Genomic DNA, 25,060 nt, shown 5'->3' with positions numbered 1-25,060 from the left:
TCAACAATAATATTTGATGAGAACAGTGATAACACGAAACAGTATAAAGTGTATGGTGTTTCAGATTCACCTTTGTTTAACCTCTGGTCCCTGGACAGCTTCAAATTCCTAATAATAATTGTTATTTTGTCCTGTGGTATTCATTACATCTGGATGACTGCTATTATCTTTTAAAATGATTTACAGTTCTTCTACCAAGAGGCTAAAAGAAAACACAGAGCAGTAAGAGTTGATGTTAATAATCATACCAGTTCCTTTTATTAAACTCTAAATCTCCAAAAGCTTTTAGAAAATGCTTTTAGAGAAATTAGAGTTGGTCATTCCGTGTACAAGAAGAATTAAGTGTTTTCTTGGCACCACCTGACCAGCCCTTAAACTAATAATTAGAAAGCATTTGTCACTGTTACTTTTCTGTTAGCTCCACTTGAATATATGTGAAAAAAACCCCAAGAGCTCCAAAGTTATCAGATGTTGGAATGGATTCACATGCAAAAAAGCAGAAGTCCTCAGAGCAATACAGATTCACAACATGAAATTTAAGGAAGTAGAAGCCACACTGATCAAATTCTACTACCACCTCTGTGGTGGGGATGGTACTTCTACCTGTACCTGAATGTACAGAACCAACCTCTCTACCTCAATCTACAAAAGGAATTAACACCAAAAGAACAGCAGAACAATATAAACAACACCAATACAAATGAGTGTAGACTCTTTGTCCCACTGGGGTCACACAAAGCAGAGGTAGTTATATCACATGGAGGCCTATTATTCAGGGGGAGGAAACACTCACAAAACTGTGAAAAGAATGAGTTGATCTTGCAACAAAACAAAATAGAATACTTGGAATACTGAGAGGGCTAAAAAAAATTCCTTAAAAAATATCTGGGGATTCAATGTTTTAGGGATTTACATTTTTGAAGATCCTGGGAAAAGTTTGGTCTGGTTACAAGCAGATAGATCATCTTTATTTACTTATTTAAAAAAAATTTTTTTTTCAACATCTTTATTGGAGTATAATTGCTCTACAATGATGCATTAGCTTCTGCTGTATAACAAAGTGAATCAGCCATATGTATACACATATCCCCATATCCCCTCCCTCTCACGTCTCCCTCCCACCCTCCCTATCCCACCCCTCTAGGTGGTCACAAAGCACCGAGCTGACCTCCCTGTGCTATGCAGCTGCTTCCAACCATTCATTCTACATTTGGTAGTGTATATATGTCCATGCCACTCTCTCACCTTGTCCCACCCCACGCTTTCCCCTCCCCGTAGATCATCTTTAAATAGCCAACCCAGGAGAAAAAAGGAGAATAAATAGAAGGCACAGTCATACGTAAGTCATTTAATACTAACTCTAACTAATTAAATCCAAGTCCTCATCTCCAATTCCCCCACATGCACGTATAGGTTCTAATGGGCACAAATCCCCAACAGTCTGGTGACCCCACTCTGACTGACTGTTTCATGTTTAATACAGTTATGACAGTTAACCACTGTATGGGTGTATTTTGGGGAGACTTGAGAAAGGGCCAAATCGTCTAAGGTACAGAACTCTGGGGAAGGATGGACGTGCACACGTGTGTCTGGGCGTATGAGTATGTGTGTGCGCAATGGATTTGACAGTGAATGAAACATAAAGCAAGAAGGTTAGGGAAGACTAAGGCAGCACCCTATTATTAGTGACTATAACGATCATCCCACTGTATTTCATTTTATTGCATTAGTTGTCTTCCTGAATTGTTGATGGCAAAATAATCAGATTTTAAATAGATTAAGAAGACCTTACTCTTCAAAGGGATCTTTACGGATTAGCTGAGTACTCCCACTCTTTAGAGTACAACTTACTTGGGGGTAGGCATTAGTATATTAATTGTCTTTTATTACCCACATATACTTTGAATAGAAAAAATACTAAATATTAACTAATATATAATTACATGGACAGTTAAGTTTAATCACTGACTAACTCTTGATAAATTCTGTTTCTTCCTTTTTTTTTTCATAAAGTATTTTAAAAATTCTTACATCTACATACAATGCAAATGTCATTTTGACTAGTGAATATCAAAATAGGAGCATATGCACCACCATAAGGTTTCTCTCCATATTTGAATCTCTTCAAATGAATTCCCACCACTTGAATTTCAGGGTTCTTCCCAGTCTTCAGAACTTTGCTCCTTTTTCTTTTTGCCCTTAGGGTTGAAGCCTTGACATCTCTGGGACTCACTGATTTCTACTCAGAGATGTCACCTAACAGAGCCACTGTTAGGAACTTCTTAGTGACAGGCTTCCTATTAATTTTTTTTAAATGTTATGTACGTATGTATGTCTATGTTGGGTCTTTGCTGCTGCATGGGTGCACAACTCTTTGTTGCGGTGCATGGGCTTCTCATTGCGGTGGCTTCTCTTGTGGTGGAGCACGGGCACTAGGCACACAGGCTTCAGTAGTTGTGGTGCGCAGGCTCAGTAGCTCTGGCTCGCGGGCTCTGGAGCACAGGCTCAGTAGTTGTGGCGAACGGGCTTCGTTGCTCTGCGGCATGTGGTATCTTCCCGGACCAAGGCTCGAACCCGTGTCCCCTGCATTGGCAGGCAGATTCTTAACCACTGCACCACCAGGGAAGCCCCTTCCTATTAATTTGACCTGAAACTTTACTAGGTCAGTACATCCAAACTACAACTCTTTTTCACTCCATTCATTGCAGAGGACAAGGGGCGGTCATTGAAAACAAAGGATTAAAAGTCCAAAGATAAGTAAAAATAAAACGTAAATGCAAAACTCATTTCTCTCACTCCCACTTATCTTAACCCAGAGCAATTTTCACCCGTCAGATTAAGAGCAGTATTAGTGATCTTCCTTTCTGAATATAGATTTAGAAGAGTTGTCCTATTTGCCCTGGTCTTTTTTTTTTTTCTCATGTGATAGGTTTATTCTTTAATTTGTTCCATAAGCATCTTTTTAGAAATTATTCCCAACTGTGCTAGTCATGGGGGAGAAGGAATTTATATTCCAGTTGGTGAAGCAATATATAGACACTAAACGACACAACAGTTTAAGGCTATGGAAGCTGCTAGAAAATTGTAATACAGTTAGTTAACTCTTGAACAACTTGGGGGTTTGAGGCAGTGACCCCCTTGCACAGTCGAAAATCTGAGTATAACTTTTGACTCCCCCAAAACTTAACTACTAACAGCCTACTGTTGACTGGAAGCCTTACAGATAACATAAACAGTTGATTAACACATATTTTGTATGTATGTACATATACATTTGTATGTATATGTATATGTACATATATTTGTATGCATTCATGACATACCTAACTTTTTCTTAATTTCTTCAGTATTTCTAGGCTATGCAGTTTGTCTGCAAGTTTTTTCAAATTGTCACAAATCTCCAAAAAACTTTCCAATGTATTTGTTGAAAGAAACCTTTGCATAAGTGGACCCATGCAGTTCAAACCCATGTTGTTTAAAGGCCAACTACATTTAAAGAAATATGATTGTGATTAATCTAAAAGAGTGCCATGAAAGAAATTCTTCTGAAAAAAACCTGTATTTTATTTAGTCTAGATTATTTAGACCAAACTTTGTCACAAATGTGGTTGATTCACTAGTCTAGGACTGGGATTTGGATTTTGGATCTTAGATATTTAAATTAAATGCAATTTTCAGAACTTTTTCAAAAGGTTATCATTTCCTTATTCTGTTGATCCTGACACCTCATTTTCTGAAGAGTTTGAAAACACAGAAAGGTGTCAAGGGCATGAGCTCTTAGAACACTTAGTCCTATAAAATTTGCTACTTGGGACTAGATGATTATTACCAGAAATAAAGATTATTTTCCCTTCCCTGAGATATTCATCAAAAGCAATTATTTTCTAATTGTGACTGACAAAGTATTTTTTTCCTTTTTCCTTTTCTCCTAATTAACCTATTAGAGAGTTAATAAAACAAAAGGCATGGTATATGCCTAATTGAATACAAAAATTATGCAATTTTTACCTGGGAACTTCTCCCTACTCCAAAAGAAATGCTGATTTTATAAAGCCATTTTGTCATCAAGAGAGCTAGTTTCGGGACTTCCTTGGTGGCTCAGTGGTTAAGAATCCACTTGCCAATGTAGGGGACATGGGTTCGAGCCCTGGTCCGGGAAGATCCCACATGCCGTGGAGCAACTAAGCCTGTGCACCACTACTGAGCCTGCGCTCTAGAGCCCACGAGCCACAACTACTGAGCCCGTGAGCCACAACTACTGAAGACTGTGCATCTAGAGCCTGTGCTCCACAACAAGAGAAGAAGCCACCGCAATGAGAAGCCCGTGAACCGCAACGAAGAGTAGCCCTGGCTCGCCGCAACTAGAGAAAGCCTGCATGCAGCCTCAATGCAGCCAGAAATAAATATATAAATAAATAAATTTACATTAAAAAAAGAGAGCTAGTTCCAAAGAAGAAATAAATGCTAATAATTCTGTACACTATTGTTACATAAATATTTGGGGAGAGTCAATTAAATATCATAAAATATATAAAAGTACATTTAGTAAGCTTAATAATCCATATACTATTTAAAATAATTTGAATACTTTTATATCTGTTCATTTTTAATGCTGATTTTCTAATACTATTCAATTTACTCCCTGACAACTAAACTTTACAGGTTACAAAAGCATCCTCATACATTTTGTCTTACTTTAAGTCTCACAGCAAGAGTGTGAGATATTATCAATCTCACTTCACAGATGAAGAAACTGAAGTTAGAGATATTCAAAGATTTGCCAATAGTCATAACTTTATTAAGCTTCGGACTCAAACCCAAGTCACTGGGCCATTAAGTCTAGGCAACTTTTCAGAGCTGCCTCTTATCTAAATGCCAACAGGGAAAAAATTGTTAAGCAATTTCTTTGAAAAATCAGACTAATAACTTGCAGTTTCTTCTTAATTCTGAAGAGATTTTTATACCTCATTATGATAGGGATCATTAAGAGCTCAATTTGGATAATATTAATCTGGGCCCTTGCAAAAAATTTATAATATCATATCATGAAATATTTTAACAAAATAGCTACAAGTAAATTCCAAATGTATTCATGTATCTAAATTATACATCAAAAGAGTACATATTTCAAGTAAATGCCATAAACATCCGCAACACTATTATTTAAGTGGACTTATTTTATTTCAACATAAAACATATGTCAATTTATATATATCCAAATGCTGCCCAGTCATTTAGAGAGGAACTAATATTACAAGAAATGAAAGAGAGGATGGAAAAGACCTTTAGCCCACCTAATGGCCTGACCAACGGCTATGAATCCATCCCAGGTTTATTTCAAATGAGTTGTGTCAAAGGTTACCCACAGGCCATTTTATAGTGATTTATAGCTGATGTCTCCAAATATCCTTTTATTTTAATGATAATCTCGATAGAGTCATTGAGGCATTCTTTGTCTTCATGGCAGTGACCAGGAGGGAACTGATGTCTTTAAAAAATTCTAAGGGTTGAGGATTATTTATATAGAATGGCAGTTAAGGCCAGTTTTTATGTTGTACCCTGGAGACAAAATAATTTTTTCTCAACATATTGAAGATGCTTAGCTTGATTATATATTCTGCCTATCATTGTTATAATATTAAATTGAAGGTATAGTCCAAAGAAAATTCAATAAACATGAAAAGGCTTAGAATTGAGCATCAGGTAAGAGTCTGATTTTAACTATAATGATCTCAAATTTGTATTAAGGCTCTCACAGCATAATGATTCTTAAGTGTCTGTATTGAGTTAAGCATGTCGTGAAGCATGAGGAATTGCAAGATTGATTTATCAGATATTCATTTAAGAAATAGTCAATTAAAATAATGCGTAGTGAAACTCAGCTGTAATGCCTCCTGTTTAATTTTTCCCAACCCATAACATTAAGAGAATAATACATTCCACAGTCTGGATGGCATAAAAGATTTTATATAGCAATTGTAATGATATCATTACATAAGAGTTTTGATGATATCTTTTAAACTGAACTAAGGAGAAAGAATGAGTGCATTTACCTTAGATTCGACTTTATTTTGAATGTTGCTTTAGGTCATTAGATTGCCAAATAAAATGAATCTGCATTCTTGATTACTGTAGTAAAGAATGGAATATATATATGTTTATATAAAATATCAATAATGTTTATATATAATATAAGCAAATGAATGTATAGGTGAACTATTTCTCTGCCATACTTGAGTAGATTGATTAGCCTAAAAGAGAAGCAGAGGAAGATAATCTTACAAAAGTAAGAGAGAAAAATTTTAAATTTCCCTCCTAAGACTTTACTTGAACTGTCAGTTAAACAATATAACAAAAGTAGCTTATATTAGTATAAGCCTATGTCTTTCATTTCTTTTTTGCTCTCTTTTTTTTTTTTTTTCTGTACGTGGGCCTCTCACGGTTGTGGCCTCTCCCGTTGCGGAGCACAGGCTCCAGACGCGCAGGCTCACCACTGCGTCACCAGGGAAGCCCTCTGCACACTCTCAATCTGTCAACATACATAAGGGAGGCCATTCCCTTGAAGATGTACTCATAGTAAACAAACTCATGAGGCTAATATATAAGTCAGAATGTCAATTAATTAATTTAGACCTGACCAAAATATTGCTGAATTTTTTAAGGTATTCTTCTTTTAATTTCAAGATACCTCGAAATGCAAATTTCACTATCAGAATCAGGGCCGAAGAAGTAGTGAGTATAGTTGGCCCTCCGTATCCCTGGGTTCCACATCCACGGACTCAACCAACTGCAGTTGATACAGAGGGCCAACTGTACTACACCATTTTACATAGGGGGCTCGAACATCCGTCGATTTTGGTATCCAAGGAGGTCCTGGAACTAATCCCCTGTGGATACCAAGGGATGACTGTACTTCACTCAGACCATAGTAAGGACTAGTAGATTATGTATGCTTCATTACATACGATGTCTCTTGAATGATCAGAACACTCATATTTCCTAAATCCAGTGTATCTCACCTAGACTGACAGGATAAACAATAACAAACCTTACTTTTAGGTTCCATAACCTTTCTGTGCATATGGTCTTTCTGCATAGTACAACAGCACTGTTTTACTTTTCTTAGGTACAACTGTATTCCGCTCACGCTGCATTGAGATTATCCTCAAGCCGAGGATCTTTGATGCTTCCATGTAAGGGGTCCCAAACTCAGTCATATTTTTGAACATAGTATCTTGGCTTACTTCCACAGTTGGCTCGTTTATTTGTTTGTTTGTTTATTCTTCTAAAAGAACTAGAGCAATGATTATATGTCAAGCATTACACCGGATGCTAAGGATGAATAAGATATACTCCCTACCATCAAGGGATTCACAGTCATACAAGGGAAGGCAAGTGCAGTTATACAGGTGCTGTGATGCTATACAAGGAGTACGTGTCTATGTAGTGTGGTCACATATGATGGAATAGCCAATTCCACATAGAGGTGACAGTGGACATATGTCTTATGAGTTGGTGCCAGGCAAGAGGGAAAAGTGGAATGAAGAGGGCAAAAGCATTCCAGAGAGGTAGAGTGGCACAAACATAGGCAAAAAGAGGTGAAATAACATGATACATGAGGAAGTGATTTCATTTGGAGCACAAATTGCTGAGATTGGGAGAAAAGTAGAATAACTTAGGCTAGTGAGGTAAGTGGGGCTAGATTAGAGAATGCCAAGGGAAGATGGTTAGACTTCCTCTTTTAGACATTTTTATCTTTACATTTTCATTCTTCTTAAGTTCACTCCCAAAGTTCTAGAGATGCATTACTGTAAACCTTATATCTTTAAAATTCAGATGAACTCCCACACTCTACTCTTCCATTCCTACACATCTTTGCACAGGTTGTCTCATTTTCCTTCAAAAACCATGTAAATGGCACACCTTCTGGAAGCCTTTCCTTATCTTCCTATTTCTCCCCAGGTTGTGTTGAGAACTTTTTTCCGTTTCTCCATATTATTCTTCGATTATTACTTAGCCCACAGTATTTTAATTGTTAGTTTATTTGCTGCCTTCCCCATTACACTGTACAGTGTTAATTATTGTTCTTTTTTATTCTACCAGTGTCCAGTATATTATAGGTGCTAAAAAGGTGGTTATTGAACAAACCTCAGTATTGACATCTTCTAAGAGTGACTCTAAGAAGCTTCATTTATGAATAACATAGTCATTACATGATATTTTAAAAATTATGTAAAACAGTGAACAAACATATAGCATTGTTTCAAGCAAAATGTCAAGTCTATTGATATATCTCTTTCCGAAGGCAGACATTCTTATTCCTATTTTCCCACTAGAAGATATCTCATTTAGGATAAATCATATTTTATTAACTGTGCATTCTACGTGGATCTTGTTTTTAAAAATAGAATTCATTTCAAAATACATTTTGAAAGAATATTTTTTAAAACTTTTAAAAATATTCCTTTTTGTCTCATTAAACTCCTTAATGTTTTATTTAAGATGCCCAGAATTCTAGAACATAACTTGGTAACACCAAAGGCCCAAAAGTTCACCTGACAATAGCTAAGAATATATGACTGAAATAATAACAGAAAACGTATACAGATACATGATCTTAGATAATGTTGTATTAATATATTTAATTGCAAAAATAGACATATAGTGAAGACTATATCACAGATAGTGATAACTAAGGTTTCAATTCATATTAAGATTGAGTAGTATAATATAAACATTTAATCTAGTAAACATTTATCGACTGCATATTATGGGGCAGCCACTTAAAATTCAATGGGTAAAGAAAGTGTTTGTAATATGATTAATCTTATGGAATTGATCTTTCCTTCATTTAGTTTGTTGCAAGTCCATAAATTATGGTCCCAGATACAACAGATCAGAATTCCAGTTCACTGCAACTCTGTGTATGCTAATAGAAAAAGACAAGCAAAACCAAATCAAACAAAAACTACCCAGAGGTTCTCTTAAAATTGTATCAGAACCATCATTTTTTAGATAAATGACAGCACTATCTGCATAAAAACCGGCGCTAAAAATTCCATCACTTGACCCAAAATTTTTGTCTTGCCCTGTATTTATATAGGGTTGACCTGAATATTGAGCTCCCGCAGACTTAAAATGAAACTTTGATCCTCAAAAGAGTTACACGGAGAAGTATAGAAAACAAAAATCTGTACCTATTTAAGGACATTCCTACTGCTGTCATAATGCTTTTGTACATACTTCACAACAGCATTTTTTCCTTATGTTATTTTAAGTACTACTGGAAATACCACAAGAGAAAATTTTTTGCAGTACTTCATCCTTTCTATTTTTGGTCTCAATTTCTTTTTCTCCTATTATGAAATATCTACACTGCCAAAAGTCATCAAAATTGCACAACAAACCATAATAGCTCAAATTATATAATAAACTAGAAAAAATAAGATTCTTTGGTTATTGAAAGGCCCAATTTAAATGAAGGTCTCATATGGAATCTCAGTACTGATAACTGGTCTTGCAAAGAAATCTAACAGAGCTTTAATAAAAAATATTTTGTGGTTTTATGAAAATGTAAGGTTTCTAGTCTTTTCTGGTATTGGCAAACAATTTGGGGGAATATACTGTTTTTTCTATTTAAGTATACTTTTTTTTCTTTCATATTATTTTGGTAATGTAAAACCTGTAAAGTAAGAATTCTGGTCTTCATTCTGCTCTAAATTTAGAGATCTCATCCTTATTCTTTTGAAAAACCAAAATCATAAAGGATGAACGGTTGGGTTCTGTAAAAGTCACCCTATGGAATCAGCTAGTCCATAGTTGGAAGTACGAGTGCTAAAAGCTGTGGGATATTGCAATTGTAAGTCCTGAAGCTCACAAAGGGAGGGGGATAGAATTCTAAGAAGCATCCAATTATATTATCTACAAGGAGGTCCAGGACTAGGAAAGGGGTACATTCTTCCCTTGAGAACCTGAGGACACCTAAGTACGTGATTCAGGTTAAGGAAAATTGCTAGCTTTTCATATTTAGACACTTGCATTTTTAGACATGCTGCTTTCCAAGCAGCACTCTGTTAAACAAGTTCTTAGCAATATTCAATATTCTGAGTCATTAAGAATGTACTTTTCAAATTTAATATTTATGATTAAAATTTTCGTGAGCAAAATTCTGATTTCAGTATAGAAAAAATTTCAAATCTATTTTCAAGTAAAATAAGAGAATTCTAAGATTGTTCCCTATTTCAAAAAAACAAAAACAAAAACAAGAGCTGTTCTATATTTTGAATCCTATTCTGTATCCCCCTGTTCTCCAACTTGAAGATACGTGAGATAAGGAATGTATGCTTGCAAGCTCCTCTGATCATATTAAGTAGACTCTAGACCAGCAGTCCCCAACCTTTTTGGCACCAGGGACCGGTCTCATGGAAGACAATTTTTCCACAGACAGGGGTTGGGGGGATGGTTCAGGTGGTAACGCGAGCGATGGGGAGCGATGGGGAGCGGCAGATGAAGCTTCATTAGCTCGCCCGCAGCTCACCTCCTGCTTTGCGGCCCGGTTCCTAACAGGCCACAGATTGATACCAGTCCGCAGCCCGGGGTTTGGGGACCCCTGCTCTAGACAATAATTCACAGTCAATGTGAATTACACCACGCACTGTGCATATGATGAAGGCATTTTTCCCCCCACATTTAATACTAATCAATTTACACATTTTCTTTTCTGGTCTTTGTTCAAAAAACTATAATTAAGAATGACTGTGTTCTTTAGTTGATTATTAGAAGAAATGAGAAACTGCAAGAATGATGATGGAGTTCACTATTTTATAACTTTTTAGACAGCTCTGGATTAAAATAGTCTCTCTTTCTCCTTAAGTTAACTTTGTGCAATTAATGCCACTACCATATTGTATGTGCATGAGAAAATGTGAGAAGAGGTATAACTAAAAAGGAATCCTTCTTCATGGAATATAATACAACAAAATAGATACATTAGAACTTTGTATATAAACTCAATATAAGTAAAACAAATAGGATTTTAAATGCATTGTGAATGTACATGCTTAAATAAATCATATAATGAGTTTTAACAAGAAAATAATCACATTATTTATAGAAGTTTTAATAAGCTTTATAAAAGCTTTTTTTAAGTGGGTGGCATTGCATGTTTGTTTATATGACAAAAAGTGTGACTTTAATAAAGCTTGTAACTGGAGGAAGGGAGAAGGGAAGAGGGGAGGAGAGGGAGGGACAGATGGAGGAAAGGAGACAGGGAGAGACAGGCAGTAAGAGAGAGAATGTGTGGCTGATTTTGAAAGAATGTTGTCCTCTCAAAGCAAGTTTATCCCAATGATGAAAATAACGCTCTTCATAATTTTAAAACTGCCCTGTTGTAATTGTTTTGAGACTATAGCACATTTTTCACTGATTTTTTTTAAAAGATAGCTAAAAGTCTGTTGCACTTGAATCACACTGGGTTATAAAGTTTTGGGTAAAAATCAAAAATTAAAAAAAACATGTCAAAAGTAAAAATCTGATTAGAAATTAGGGTCTGTTTTCTCATGTGACTTGTAAACCTACTCACAAAAGAGATCAAGTAAAATAAGAATTCTAAAACTCTTATCAACACTAGTATATAGCAATTATAATTTTTTAAGATGACTTTTTAAAAACCAATACTTAGGTGTTAGTACCAAAATATCACTCCAAAAATTCAACCCTGCAATTTGCTTCCTATAGGTGTTATCAGGTACTATCAATTGTGTGTGTTTTCATATATTACTAATGAAAAAAACCTGACAAAGTAAGTGAATCTAAAGAAAACCCAGGAAATAGTGTAGGTTAAATCCGTACTCCAGGTGCTTACTTGCTGCCCTTAACAGGCTTTAATGTGATTGTCTTTTTCTGTCTGTATCCCTTCACCACATCCCTCACCACATACACTGTGCTCCATGAGGGCAGAGAACCATCTACACTGTTCACCAGTATCCTTGGGTCCTAGGACTCTGACAGACACATCATAAGCAATTAATTTGTTAATTAATTTGTTGAATTAAATTGTCTTGTCTCTCCAATGGCAAGGTCCAGGATGTGTCATTAGGACTCAAACTCCAGAGTGTTTCTAGGGAAGTAATGTAGAGACACTTAAAATATTAACTAATTGGTCCAAAAGATAAAAGGAAAAAAATTCCTTTGCCTGAAAGACACAATACCCTAAGAAAAGAATACAATGAATAGATAATTACAAGAGTTTAATAAGTCGTACGACAAATGGAAAATACATAATTTCTCTTTAAAAGTGAATGCACTTAGAACAAAATTCAAAACTTAACATGAAAAAGTCCTACCTGATGTGGTCTTTCTCATTTCCAATTTCATTTCTTATTCTCCCTCATGTTCTTTGCATTTCAGCTATCCCGGCCTATTTCCTAAACCTTGAATTTGTCAACCTCACTCATATATTACAGTCTCTGCAACTGCTGTTGCTCCTGTTTGGAATACCTTTTTCTCAGATCTTTGCAGGTACTTTCCTATTCATGATTTAAGTCTCAGAGAGGGCTTCCCTTATAGCTCTGTCTCAAGGAGATTCCCTTGCTTGTCCCTAGGCACTCTTTTACCCTTATTTTCTTCACAGCACTTACCAATATATAAAATTGTCGTTTTAATTACTCATAGCTTATCATTTCCCATTAGACTGCAGAATCTAAAGAAGACACAGTGTCCTGTTCATAGCTGTAGTAGCTGTAGTTCTGTCTTGAACTGAATTTGGCACATGACAGGCATACATTAATATTTGTTGAATAAATAATGGTAGATGTAAGCATAGGGTGTTACAGAACACTAAAAAGGGACAGTCCTTTAAAGAATGAGAAAACAACAGAGCTAAGGGCTAGAGACCAATTCCAAGTGATACTGTTTAGGCTCCTAATTAAACCACATCTGAAATCAGAATAACATTTTTTTTTAATGTGACTGAATATATTTCCTTTTTGCTTAATCCAGTTTGGGTTGAGTTTTCTCTTATTTTACTAACAAATACAGTTGTCATTCAGTGAAACCATAGTTTGAAATCCTGGAAAGCTGATTACAGTTCTACTTAAATAAGAATACTGTGACATTAAGTTACTCTGAATAAAATAATGCCACCTCCAAGATGGGAATAAAGACACAGACCTACTAGAGAATGGACTTGAGGATATGGGGAGGGGAAAGGGTAAGCTGTGACAAAGTGAGACAGTGGCATGGACATATATACACTACCAAACGTAAAACAGCTAGTGGGAAGCAGCCGCATAGCACAGGGAGATCAGCTCGGTGCTTTGTGACCGCCTGGAGGGGTGGGATAGGGAGGGTGGGAGGGAGGCAGACGCAAGAGGGAAGAGATATGGGAACAACATGTACATGTATAACTGATTCACTTTGTCATAAAGCAGAAACTAACACACCATTGTAAAGCAATTATACTCCAATAAAGATGTTAAAAATAAAAATAAAAATAATGCCACCTCATGGAGTGGTGGACTCCTTCTGTCACTGCAGTGGACTAGGCAGAGGCAAAGTAACCTCATGACTGAGTTACTGTGTGTTGGACTGAATATTTTCTGCATTTCCTTCTTACTGAAGCTTCCATAATTCTATAAGCAAAACAGCTGATACAATTTGTTAAATAAATAAAACTTCTGAATACTTTTGGTTTTGATCTTGTCTGCCTTCAGCTTAGAAGGTTACATCTTTTTATTTTTTTGACTCAAATTTACATCTGTTTCATTACTGTATTATTTTCTTTCTACTCTCTATTTTATAGTGTTTAAAAATATTAGTGGAATGCTTGGTTCTCTCTAGAGAAAAATCTATTGATAAAACTGAACAAATAACTAGGCATATATTCTATTTTCCATCTATCTAAATAAGACATTAATAATTTGCTGTCATGTAGAAAACAAATCTATACTTTTTGAGGCATCTCTGTTAAAGAGACTACTAAAATTCTTCCTATTTTTTTGAATAGGAAAGAATGATTAAGCAGAAGGTATTCAAATGAATCAAATCTGAGGTGTGGTCCTCCATGGTTTCACTTCTCAATTCTCTATTCAAGCATTTCTAGTACAGGTCAAGGCTAAAGGGGTGAAAAGGGGTCAATAATCAATAGCTCAAATGAGGCACTGATCAATCATTTAGGATAGAAAAGAAAGGATTTTAATTGATTTGAAGAATGTTTTAGGAAGCCCAAATTACAAATGATTCCCTAAAAGGAAAGATAACTACAGAAGTGCACTTTCGCTCTCTCAGTCTAATGTATTGATGACTTACATTTAGCCATGACGTTTATTGACGTTGTACTAGACACCGCCCCCCCCCCCCCCCCCCCCCACCCCAATACAGGGACATCCTTTCACATTGTTCTGTTTTTCTTCCCCACACTATTTAGGTTTTAACTGCCTGGTTTTAACATTAAAATGCTTTCAACATTTCGCTTTTTGGACGGTGAATCTGCATTGTATAGGACCTATTTCAGAGGGCAACTTCCGCTTAAAAAATGTGATTGTGTGGGTCTTCCTGTCTCTGCACATGCTCAACACCCTCTTGTCTCCCCCATGGTTTGCATTATTAAAAAGCTTTGACATGGCTCATCAGAGCTGGCTGCTGTGTTCCAAACAGGTTCCTGTCAAAACAAAATCAGTATACCCGGGGACACAGGCCAGGCCAGCTGAATTCAAAGGATGTTACCTAAATCCCTCTGTATATTTTGCCTTTAAAAAAATGCCAACACTATAACTAGCCTGTCTCTTTATTTTATAATTTTTATTGTTTTTATGTTACAAATGTCCCCTCCCCCGGCCCCGCTTTCTGAGTCATAAGAATATATCACCAAATGACCTACATTTAATACCACTGTGCTCAGAAAAGCCTCTGTTTAAGTACCTAGCTGTTTGAGATTCCTGTCAACTGAATACAAATGAAACAGAGAGGAGAAGGCTCATCACAGGGGTTCTACTGATAACACTTCATTTAACATATTTCAGTTTAGCAACAAGGGGCCACAAAAAGAAAACTATTTTATTTAAAATGACAGGGCGACTGTTATGCCCACTGTAACTATGTCTCACACAGGAAGTGATGATAATGGTAATGGGCCACATTTACGGTTTAACTCTATGGGGTGATTCCTCTCAAATGAATTCACCTCTTGAGTATGACACATCCATATCACATCTCAAAGGCTCACAAAATTGTTATTTCATAGATATTGAAATACGGGGGGAAGGAGGGGTGTTCGATAGCTGTTCAACAAAGCACGAAGCAGCTGTACAGAGCAAGGTGTTAGGGAGATTCTAGCATTTAATTGATATGCCAGACAGTGTTTAAAGCATAAGAATAGAAAATGGCCAATTTAAATGTGGTTATAATTAGCTGAGGCTAACATTCCGTTCTGTTCTGAAGTTTTAGGAGACATGAAATCTACAAAAGTACCAGGTCTAATAGTTTCAGGAGGAATCCGTGGTTTTATTTGATCTTACATATATAGATGAATGGAAGCGCCTCTGATTAGTGCTATTTAAGCACTGTGGATTACTTAGAAATACTATATTTGGAGACCAGTTCTGACCCTGTTTACTGAGTAATGATTATTCGAGATCTTGACCTGAAAAGCTCTAAAAATAAGTCAAATAGTAGCATTCTAGGAATTTTTACATATTGGAAATCACATCTCTAGCAACTACTACTACTAAAAATTTTCTATGGCCAGATAAAATGTGAAACTATTAACTGCAGTTATGATTATGTTGAGCAGTGCTCTCTGAATTTTTCATAATGGCACTACTACTGGGGAGGCCTTAGTACTTCCTGGTCCATTTCAAACTTATGAAATCTCTTTGATGTCTTTTGCTTTATCTTGAAAGGATGTTTTTGTCAAATATTAAAAACAGTGTTTTTATAGTTAGTGTGGTGGTGGTTTGACCTGGTTGTGGTTAGGCTGTATGTACACTTTTGTAGTGAGCCTTTCCCCCAACTGGCATTATAGAACACTGTCTCAAAGTTAGCAAAAAAGCTTCATTTCCTAAATCTCCTGTTAGAACTAATTTTCAGTTAAGATGAATCATGATTATCCTCTGATTTCTCATACTCCCAACATACAGTGCTAAGTAATCTTGTGTGTCATGTACCATAGTTTATGACTTATAGTATTAAACTATAAAATTCTACCCTGTAGATCAGTGTGTACTGATAAAATGCTTACTTGCTAGCATGAAACTATGTGATTGGAACCATTATAGCAAAAAATAGGTGCGCTAAGAGGAGTCATGGCACTCCTGACATTACTAACACAAGCACCTGGCTACCAATTCAGAAAAGATCTTCATTTCTGTGTCTGTGAAAGAGGATCAGATAAAACAATACAGTTCCACTTCTTGCTTCTGAATTTGAAACAATATGTATAAGGATATTGCCCCTGAAAGTATCTGATTGTGTCTGGTCAGCTGGCTAGGGCTTTCTCTGGCTTGTTGGAAAAATATTTATTTTCCTTGTCCTAACTCCCAGGTGCTACTGCTGAGCAAATGGGAACATCACTGCCAGAAGTATTTGAAAAGAACAAAAAAAATTGATTTGGACAATCTATGTGCTCCTGTCATTGACAGAGACACAAGTGCGACCAGGGGTATGACTAGGGTCAGAGCAAGGTTAAAAGAAAAGCACCCAGGAATCCTCTCTTGTCATCAGCTTTTCAATCTAACTACTCTTGGTTAGCTGCAGGCAATATATAAGTTTTCATCAAATACCAAGAGACGTTTCATAGTATTTACAAGTTGCACTTAAAATTTTCCCAAGAGGTGGCTACTTTTGCAATAGCAAAACACTTAAAATGTGAAGTTCAGGTGGTTAGCACATCTACGACATATGAGGATTTCCTGACAACATGGAAATTATAAGCTTATTCGTTACCAACAATTGCGTGAGTTGTATGTGAAACCAGGTAAAAATACTCCTCCTCCTAAGATAACTATTTTAAGGCTGATATTGATTCTGTTATTTTTAAAAGAAATAATTTATTCTTACCAAACAAATATTATCAAGAGATCAATTACTATCACAAAAGAAAGGCTATCTAGGGTTTTTTTTAAAAGATTGCAGCAAACAATGCAGAAAACCATTAAAATAAAGAAGTATGTGGTGCAAAAATGAAAGTCACTGAATAAATTGTGTCCATTCTGTGGCAGAACGCTAAACTATAAACAAATCAATTTAAACATTTGTTAAGGGATATAAGCAGATTCAGAGCAGCAATATTGTCTATGGGATTCAAGGACCAATACTGCTACACAAGACTTTAAATAATTTTCCTTAATATGAGAAATAGAATTCTTCCTAAAATTTCCTTTAAACTTGATCTCTTGTATACATAAGTTCAAGATTTCAAAGATTTTAATCAATATTTAGCTATAAACTCAGCTGTGAGGATATGCATGAGCTAGGAGAATATCCCTGAAGAACTAAATATTAAAAAAATTAGTCCTGGAGTAGGATCCAGAGGGGAAAAAATTAAATAAGTGCTAAAGAGACAAGTGTACATGCATTAAGAAAGATGTTATGTAACACCTGAGAAATTTTTAAAACCTGCTGATAGCCTTAATTTTTCAACCTTTGGCAAAATATATTATAAAAACAAATTCTTGTCTCTGTGCATAATATAATCAAGGCATAAAAAATAAGGAAAAGTTAAGCAATGACAGTATGTCAGGCATTAATGAAAACAGTTCAAAACAGTAAGTTTAAAGACATCTAATTCAACCAGCAATGCTATCCAAGTTCTCCAATGCAGATTTTGAAGAGAGCAGATTTCTTTTTGTGTTTTCACGTTTATGGTACACACTTCCTGTCTGCAGTTTTTAGAAGGTTACTGTGAGTCCTCTAAAGGTTTCTTTATCATTTACTATTATAAATAATTATGTTCCTAAGTGGCAGTTCAAAGCTCAGTACAGCACTCGTACAACACCACGGAAAGATCAGGTGACCTTTCTCCAATTCTCCTCTCTCTGGTGCTGAGGACAGACAAAGTGATATGTCTGTCATACGCCATTACCATTAGAACAGAATCTTGTTCTTTTATTACAACTGAACTCCGCCAGATTTCTCAGCAGGAATGCTAAGTGAAATCAATGTCTTGGATTTCCAGGCTGAGCTTGGAGGTCACAGCCACTCTATCATTTCTCAGCATTATCCTTTCTAGTGCACACACAACCCCCTCAAGCCTCCAACTGGCACACAGCAGATTGAAAACAGCATGCATCAGAGGACTCATGCTGTACAATTTTACAGTCATTTGGAGCCCCTTCCCTTTGATTCCCCCCTTCCATTTTTTGCAAATTGCAAATAAGTTTTGTTTGTGTCCTTCTCTGGAGTTGTGAGTCAAAGGCAAATCTAGGAAGAAGGGCAGGCAAGAAAACCCAGAGAAAATGGTTGATTTTTGACAGCTGTCAATAAGATCATTTTCCTTACATCATCACCTAGATGTGGCTTATGATTCTATTCTTCTATTGAAAGTACAATAAAGGTACTTTCAACATAAATCATCAGTTTGGCTTATGCCAGGTAGGTAGGCAGATAACACAAAGCTAAATAAAATAATTCTATTGTATAGTAAGACAGACATGAAAATCCATCAATAAAACACACAGAAAATGTCCCCAGGACACTAAGAATTGATTGTTTCAAAATATATGTATATATATAATAATAAATGATAACAATTATATATAACTAAAATGGCTTTGTGAAGGCAAAATGTTTATTATACCATGTATAAATGTCAATTCCAGCCTCTAAGAAACTAAATTCATGTATTGAAATGGGACCTCTTTATTTATTGTTGCTTGTATTTTTTTAGCTATGTTCTTCATTAAAATGACAACAGTAATATTTATTGGTCTGGCTATTTTTAACCCACTAAACTTTACTGCTGAGCTAAAATACCAAGCACATTTAAGACACCTTTTCTGACAATAAGAATGGTGGCAGACAGTATGCTAGAAGACAATGAGCAAAGAAAGGACGTATTTTTATTAAATCGTGGCTGTTTCTTAAAAAGGGGCACTTTATTCTGGGTTAAACTTTTTATGTATTTTATAATAACTGTAGGTGGGAAAAAATACAACATCCATGGTTTTCTTAAACTTTATATGATAGAAAGTTCATGAAGGCTAATTTTCCAAAAGTGAAATTTAGCGATAAACTATAAATATATTTTTAAAATTAAGTATAATCATAGCTTATAGAAACACAATCCACTTTTTTACTAGTACTAAATAAATGGAGGTGTTTAAAACCATAGAATATGGGAGAATTCTAACATTACTGAATAATCAATCTCTGCATCCAGTCCGTGGAGTTCTATGAATGTCTGGAACCATATAGCTCATAAAGCAGTGTCCTAATCTTGGCCAACTTTCAGTCACTTTTACATTTGCCATGGTTACCTAAGAAAGTATTGTAGCAAGTGCTCAATAAACATTTGAATGTATGAATGAATGCATGAACAAATAAACAGATGCATAAATGGATGAGGCTGACATCAAAAGCTTCATGATTATTTGAGTTAAGTCATTTGGGGAGAAGATATTAACCATAAAAAGTAATTCTAGGAACCAGGAAAAACCCATTAGTCCTTTACAAGTGAACTATATATTATAAAATCATAAGATGTAACGTCCTAATGTAAAGCGTCATTATAAAACATGATGTGAAATCACATTAATAAGTCATGGGAAAAAACCCAGAATGATACCTCACAGAGTTACTTGTGTGCGACAATGACTATGCTGCTACAGCTATTTATTTTCCTCAGTGTTAGCCTGTACATGTAATACATTGAAACTGCTGGTCCATGGAGACACCAAAACATCACTGCTTTAAAATTAAATTATATTTAATAAATGTTATAATTATTACCAAGTTTTAAAAACATATGTTCTGCTGTGATCATGAAGAAAAGCAGACCAGGCCTTAGGTATACATCAAGCACAGAACATGCAAGGTCCATTACACAGCAGAAAGAGCTCTTAAAAGTGGCTTACGCATGTTTCCTAATATCACAGTAGTAAGTACAATGTTTTGCACTATACATTTGCACATGTTGCTGGTGAGGTCTAAGGTCCTTGTCCAGGTTCAGTTACAATTCCAGACGTATTTATATCTTACTATATAAAAACAGACTTGGAGGTTTTGGGGAGATAGAGGCTGGAGGACACTTTCCCAATCCATCTCTTCTCTTTCCCAATTTCTACTCTGGATTAATACACTGACTGTGAAAAGCACCTGCCAGGGCACTACGGAAGGAGTAAAAAAATTCTTGGATTGTTTTTTTCTTTTGCAGTACTTTCTAATTTTTTTCTCTGTATATTTTTTCAACCGTTGTGACTACTCTTAGCCTATTATTCTTTAGACATTTCAACATGAATTCATGAAACGAAGAGCAGAAGCAATTTTCTAGGTAATTTAGCAAAAGACAAAACAGTATTATTTTGGGGGTAAATTAACTGTTATCAGTTTTCTACTTAATATTTTCTAATTGTTAGAAAATGTGTGATTATTTCCCTGATTAACGTCAGGAAAAATTATTTTATGGTTACTCTTTTTACTTTTTCCACAGAAAGTTTAATATATTCATATACTATCATCTAGGTAATATCTTAAAAATCACAAAGAAATTCAAATTAATTTTTCTGCTTCTCTCTTCTTCTGAGCCAAGAAACAAATTACCTGAAACTCTCCTGATCCTTTTCTACATTCTCTCAGGAAATGTTTCTTTATCTCTAAAAACAAAACTATTTCTAAACAGTCTTATGTTTAATACTAGTATTATCTTCCTATCTGTACACGATCATCTCATTGGCTGAATAATACATCGAAAATTATGTCTATACTATACCTCGTAATAGTAGTTATTGATATTTATATAAAACATTTTCTGTATGCACTAATCATACTCATATATTAAGGTCTATTTCAGTTGCCCCTTCGGGAAACTTTTCCCAGATCTCTCACTGAAGGTAATAATCTCTTTGTCCTAATAACTTCCAATGCACTTTATCTGCAACTCCTTCTAAGACTTTGTATCGTAGAGGATGGGTATCTGTTTTATAAGACTGTAAAATTCTTGATGACAGCACACTTATCTTACAAATATTTGTGTCACTCACATTTCCTACTATAAATGCATGTTTGTTGAATAAACGAGTGACTAAATGTAGGTATGCAAATTTATAGGGACACCTTCCTTACTGATCCTACTAGACTATTATTTCCTTGGAAATCTAGAGTTTAGCCCAGTTGCTGGCACATAATAGATATTCAATAAATATCACTGAATGAAAAGTACACTCTAAATGTCAAAACATGTAGTTTCTTCAAAAGGGTACCTTGCTTTTGGGTGGTGGGCTGTTTGTGCTCTTGTCTGTGTGAATGCTGGTAGGAGATACAGCAGCACCAAGGTTGCCTTGGGGTATGCCTGGGAGCTTTCCTCCTGGAGATACCTGCATTGCAGCTAGCTGGGCAGCATATAACTGCTACAGAAGAGAGAGAGAGAGAGAGAGAGAGAGAGAGAGAGAGAGAGAGAAAGAGAGAGAGAGAGAGAGAGGGAGAGAGAAAAAATAAGGACTGAGTAATAAAATAAATGCACCTCTCAGAAAATACCTATAATAAGATGTGGTATTTTTCCAATTGGGTCTTTTTGTTTGTGCCCTGGAATATTTAAAGAAAGACACTGTCACCTCAACTGTCATGACTTACTTCTCAGGGGAGAAATGACAGATATGACACATAAGGAATTTTAGTTTCAGTATATACAGGGACTGAAAACAAGTAACAGTCATCCGTATTTACTCTTTGCCAACATCAGTGGAGGAAAAGTATATCATACTATATGGTTAATACCTTTATTTTAACCATTTAAAAATTTACACGGTGTGTTACAAAAGAATGAAGCTTCATACTCCAAGTAATTTTCTTACTATCCATATGGGTTCAAGCCCTGTATGTTTCCTTTCTTTGACTTGCTGAAAAGGGCACCTGTAACATTTTTTTCTGATTATTAGCTGTGTAGAAATACAAAAAAGCCACTGGGAGGGAATGGAAGGGGACTATTTGAAGAACATTATCGGGTCAGTCTACCTCAGCTGATAAAAGTTAACTGGATGCTTGCCAGAATGCCACTTTACTTCATGATATATAAACACAGACAAACTTGAGATAATCTTGAGGATTAGGGTTTTAAGGAATACTATCTAAAGCACACACTCTTCGACTAAACCATCACATAGTAATTCTTATTAAATAACCAATAAAAATTCTTCAACAAATCAATTTAATAATAAGGGAAAATTTTACTTGATGATGATGGCCGTATCATGTAGTATCTTAAAACATGGAGGTTGCTTTAGATTCAAATAGTCATATCAAAGGTTTAGATTAATACTCTTTCATCTCCATTTAGCATTTTGTGAAAATCTGATTGAAGAAGCAATTATTTATATATACATATACAAATATTAATAAACGTATAGATATACACACATATATATACATATATATGTGTGTGTATATATATTTAAAATACAACCCAATTTCTTATTTCTCTTTTGTCTTAAGGTTTCATGGATAGCATTTACTATGCAAGCTAGAACTTCCATAATAAAAAGACTGATGTTAAAGAAAAAAGCTCTCAAGGAAAAGTGCTGTGAAATAGTTCTCTGGATTATCTTGGTTTTTCTCTGAAAGGGAAATTTCAGAGAAAATTTCTGCTCAGGATAAGTCAGAGACTCTGATAAGTTGGGTCTCTCTATAAATGAAATAATGAAGACTGGCATTTATATACATGAAAATACATTTACATTTTTCAGAGTTTCTAGATGCTTTGTTCTAAATGAAAACAGGACATTAAAATTATTTTAAAAATTATAGCTTATTGTTTTATGTCAACTAATGCAAGATACATTCCAGACAAAAGAAACACCAGAGAAGTATATTTATACTATCAGTAATGACTGTCCCACCCCCAAAATTTTTTTGGCATGCATTAGAATTATGTTATTTCTTACCCCAGTCAATCAGAAAGAATAAGATTTAATTCATAAGTCTTTAACAGATTACATAAAAAGTAAAAGGATATGATGTCAAATATGATGAGTGGGAGTGTACCATTTTCAAAGTATCAGAAATGATGCATTTCCCACACTTGGGTTAAAAACCTGTGTCTTAAATTCTGCAATTCACAAAGTAATTTCTTCCATCATCATCCTGAACTGTTTATGAAGCCATTAAGAAAATAACCAATAACCCAGGATATCACTTTGCAAATTAAAACTTTTTCCAGTGTGCTGAATTTTAAAATATATGTATTTTAAAATACTGGCTGGATAACTATTTTACATATTGTAAATTTCACACTGTACTGTATATTATATCCTTGTCTTTAAAAATGATTCCAGTGCCTATTATTCCTAGAAGGTAACAACACATATTTCTGGTTTAGTATACACAAAATATAAAATTGTTCCATAATTACTAAAGATGACATGGGAAATTTTAACCTCTGTAGCTAAAAGGAAAAATGTGAACAAAATAGTTATTCAAAATTTGAAATTGATTATTAAAAAATTTTTTCAAAATATTGATAAAATATTGACTATTTGTATTAATTAGATAATTAAATAGATGGACCAGTCACTCATAAAATTAATTAAATGTTTATTTTAATTAATTTAATTAAATGTTTAAACATAAATCACTATAGATTCACAACTTCCAAAGAAGTATTAGAACTACTATTAGAAATAGAAGTATAAATATGTTCCCAAACACTTTCATGAATTTAAAGGTAGGAAATGGTATATACTTGGAATTAAAAAAAACATACATGTTCTTCCTTCATTCAAATAAATGCATTATTTTAACCTTTTAAATATGAAATTAAGGTTTACCTCAGTTAAATTATCCTAAAAAATTCCTTTGAGTAGAAAAGAAGATAAATTTGGAAAATACATGGGCCCATTTAAATACATATTTTTACTAGAACAGTATACTAATAACTGGTATTTTTACAAAACACAGAGAGTTAAAGTAATTAATGATGAAAAAGTCATAATCTTATTCCTCATTCAGTATAGCTAACATTAAGTAGCACTTCAATCCCCCCAATCTCGCATATCCCCTTCCTCATATTTGGCTTTCTCTATGCAAAGAGTTGATATATAGACCTACTTTTCCCCAACTGTGTTTAACTTTCCACTATTTCCAGATCATTACAATCATTACATTTCCCACCACACATATCTGATTTTCCTAGTTTGCCAAGGTTTGGAAGTAGGAAAGATCTATTTTCAATACATTTTAATTTGTGTCAAATATATGTGTTCCTTAAATTTACATTATATTACAGAAGCATAAAAAGGCCTCAAGTCTCAGAGAATCTAACATACTTTGGGTCTGCACAAGTAAAATAAAACAGAAATTTTAATACTGCTGGGACCTAATTTGGCCATTCACAAGTTAAAACAAATTTTCAGTAGATTTAAAGAAGCTGACAGTGGTTTTCATACCTGGTTATATATCAAGGGTAGGCACCTTAGAAACTAAATGCTGCTGAGACTTATTTTTAATTCAACCTTTCAAAAAATTAAATCCATTTTTCTATCCATTAAGATGTGCGTTGACTGATATTAAAACAAGAAAGTCTAGAGATGATTAGTATTTTATTTCATTTATTAAATGTTCTTAAACCAGAATCAAGAATCATGTAGGTATCTGTACTGAGGGAGGTCTATAATCTCAGAATCACTGGCTGACCTTGGTGAGCGGGAAGGGGCATGAAATTTGTGGGGACTGGAAAGCCACCTGAAGTAACAAGCATCCTGTGAACTATAGAACTCATTTACATATTATGTACATATATAATTATAGTCACTTGCAATTATATATAAATAAAAATGTTTAAACAAAACCTGGTTCACATTTTACTTTAAAGGATAGTAGAGAGGGGCTTCCCTGGTGGCGCAGTGGTTGAGAGTCC

At 34.8% G+C, this 25,060-nt stretch overlaps 1 protein-coding gene across 1 annotated transcript in view; it reads right to left on the bottom strand.

Moving 5' to 3' along the window:
- SOX5 (SRY-box transcription factor 5) overlaps positions 1–25,060 on the bottom strand; it is a 399,232-nt gene that overhangs the window by 53,308 nt on the left and 320,864 nt on the right. The window contains exon 9 of the mRNA XM_027129433.1: positions 21,414–21,560. Coding sequence (XP_026985234.1) covers positions 21,414–21,560 — 147 coding nt within the window. The remainder of the gene's footprint in view (positions 1–21,413; positions 21,561–25,060) is intronic.

Source organism: Aethalodelphis obliquidens, unplaced genomic scaffold, assembly GCF_003676395.1.
Source record: "Aethalodelphis obliquidens isolate GAN/ISIS:26980383/991018 unplaced genomic scaffold, ASM367639v1 scaffold36, whole genome shotgun sequence".
Classification (NCBI taxonomy): Eukaryota; Metazoa; Chordata; class Mammalia; order Artiodactyla; family Delphinidae; genus Aethalodelphis; species Aethalodelphis obliquidens.
Note: the sequence above shows the minus strand (reverse complement) of the source record. Positions and strands in the feature narration are given on the sequence as shown.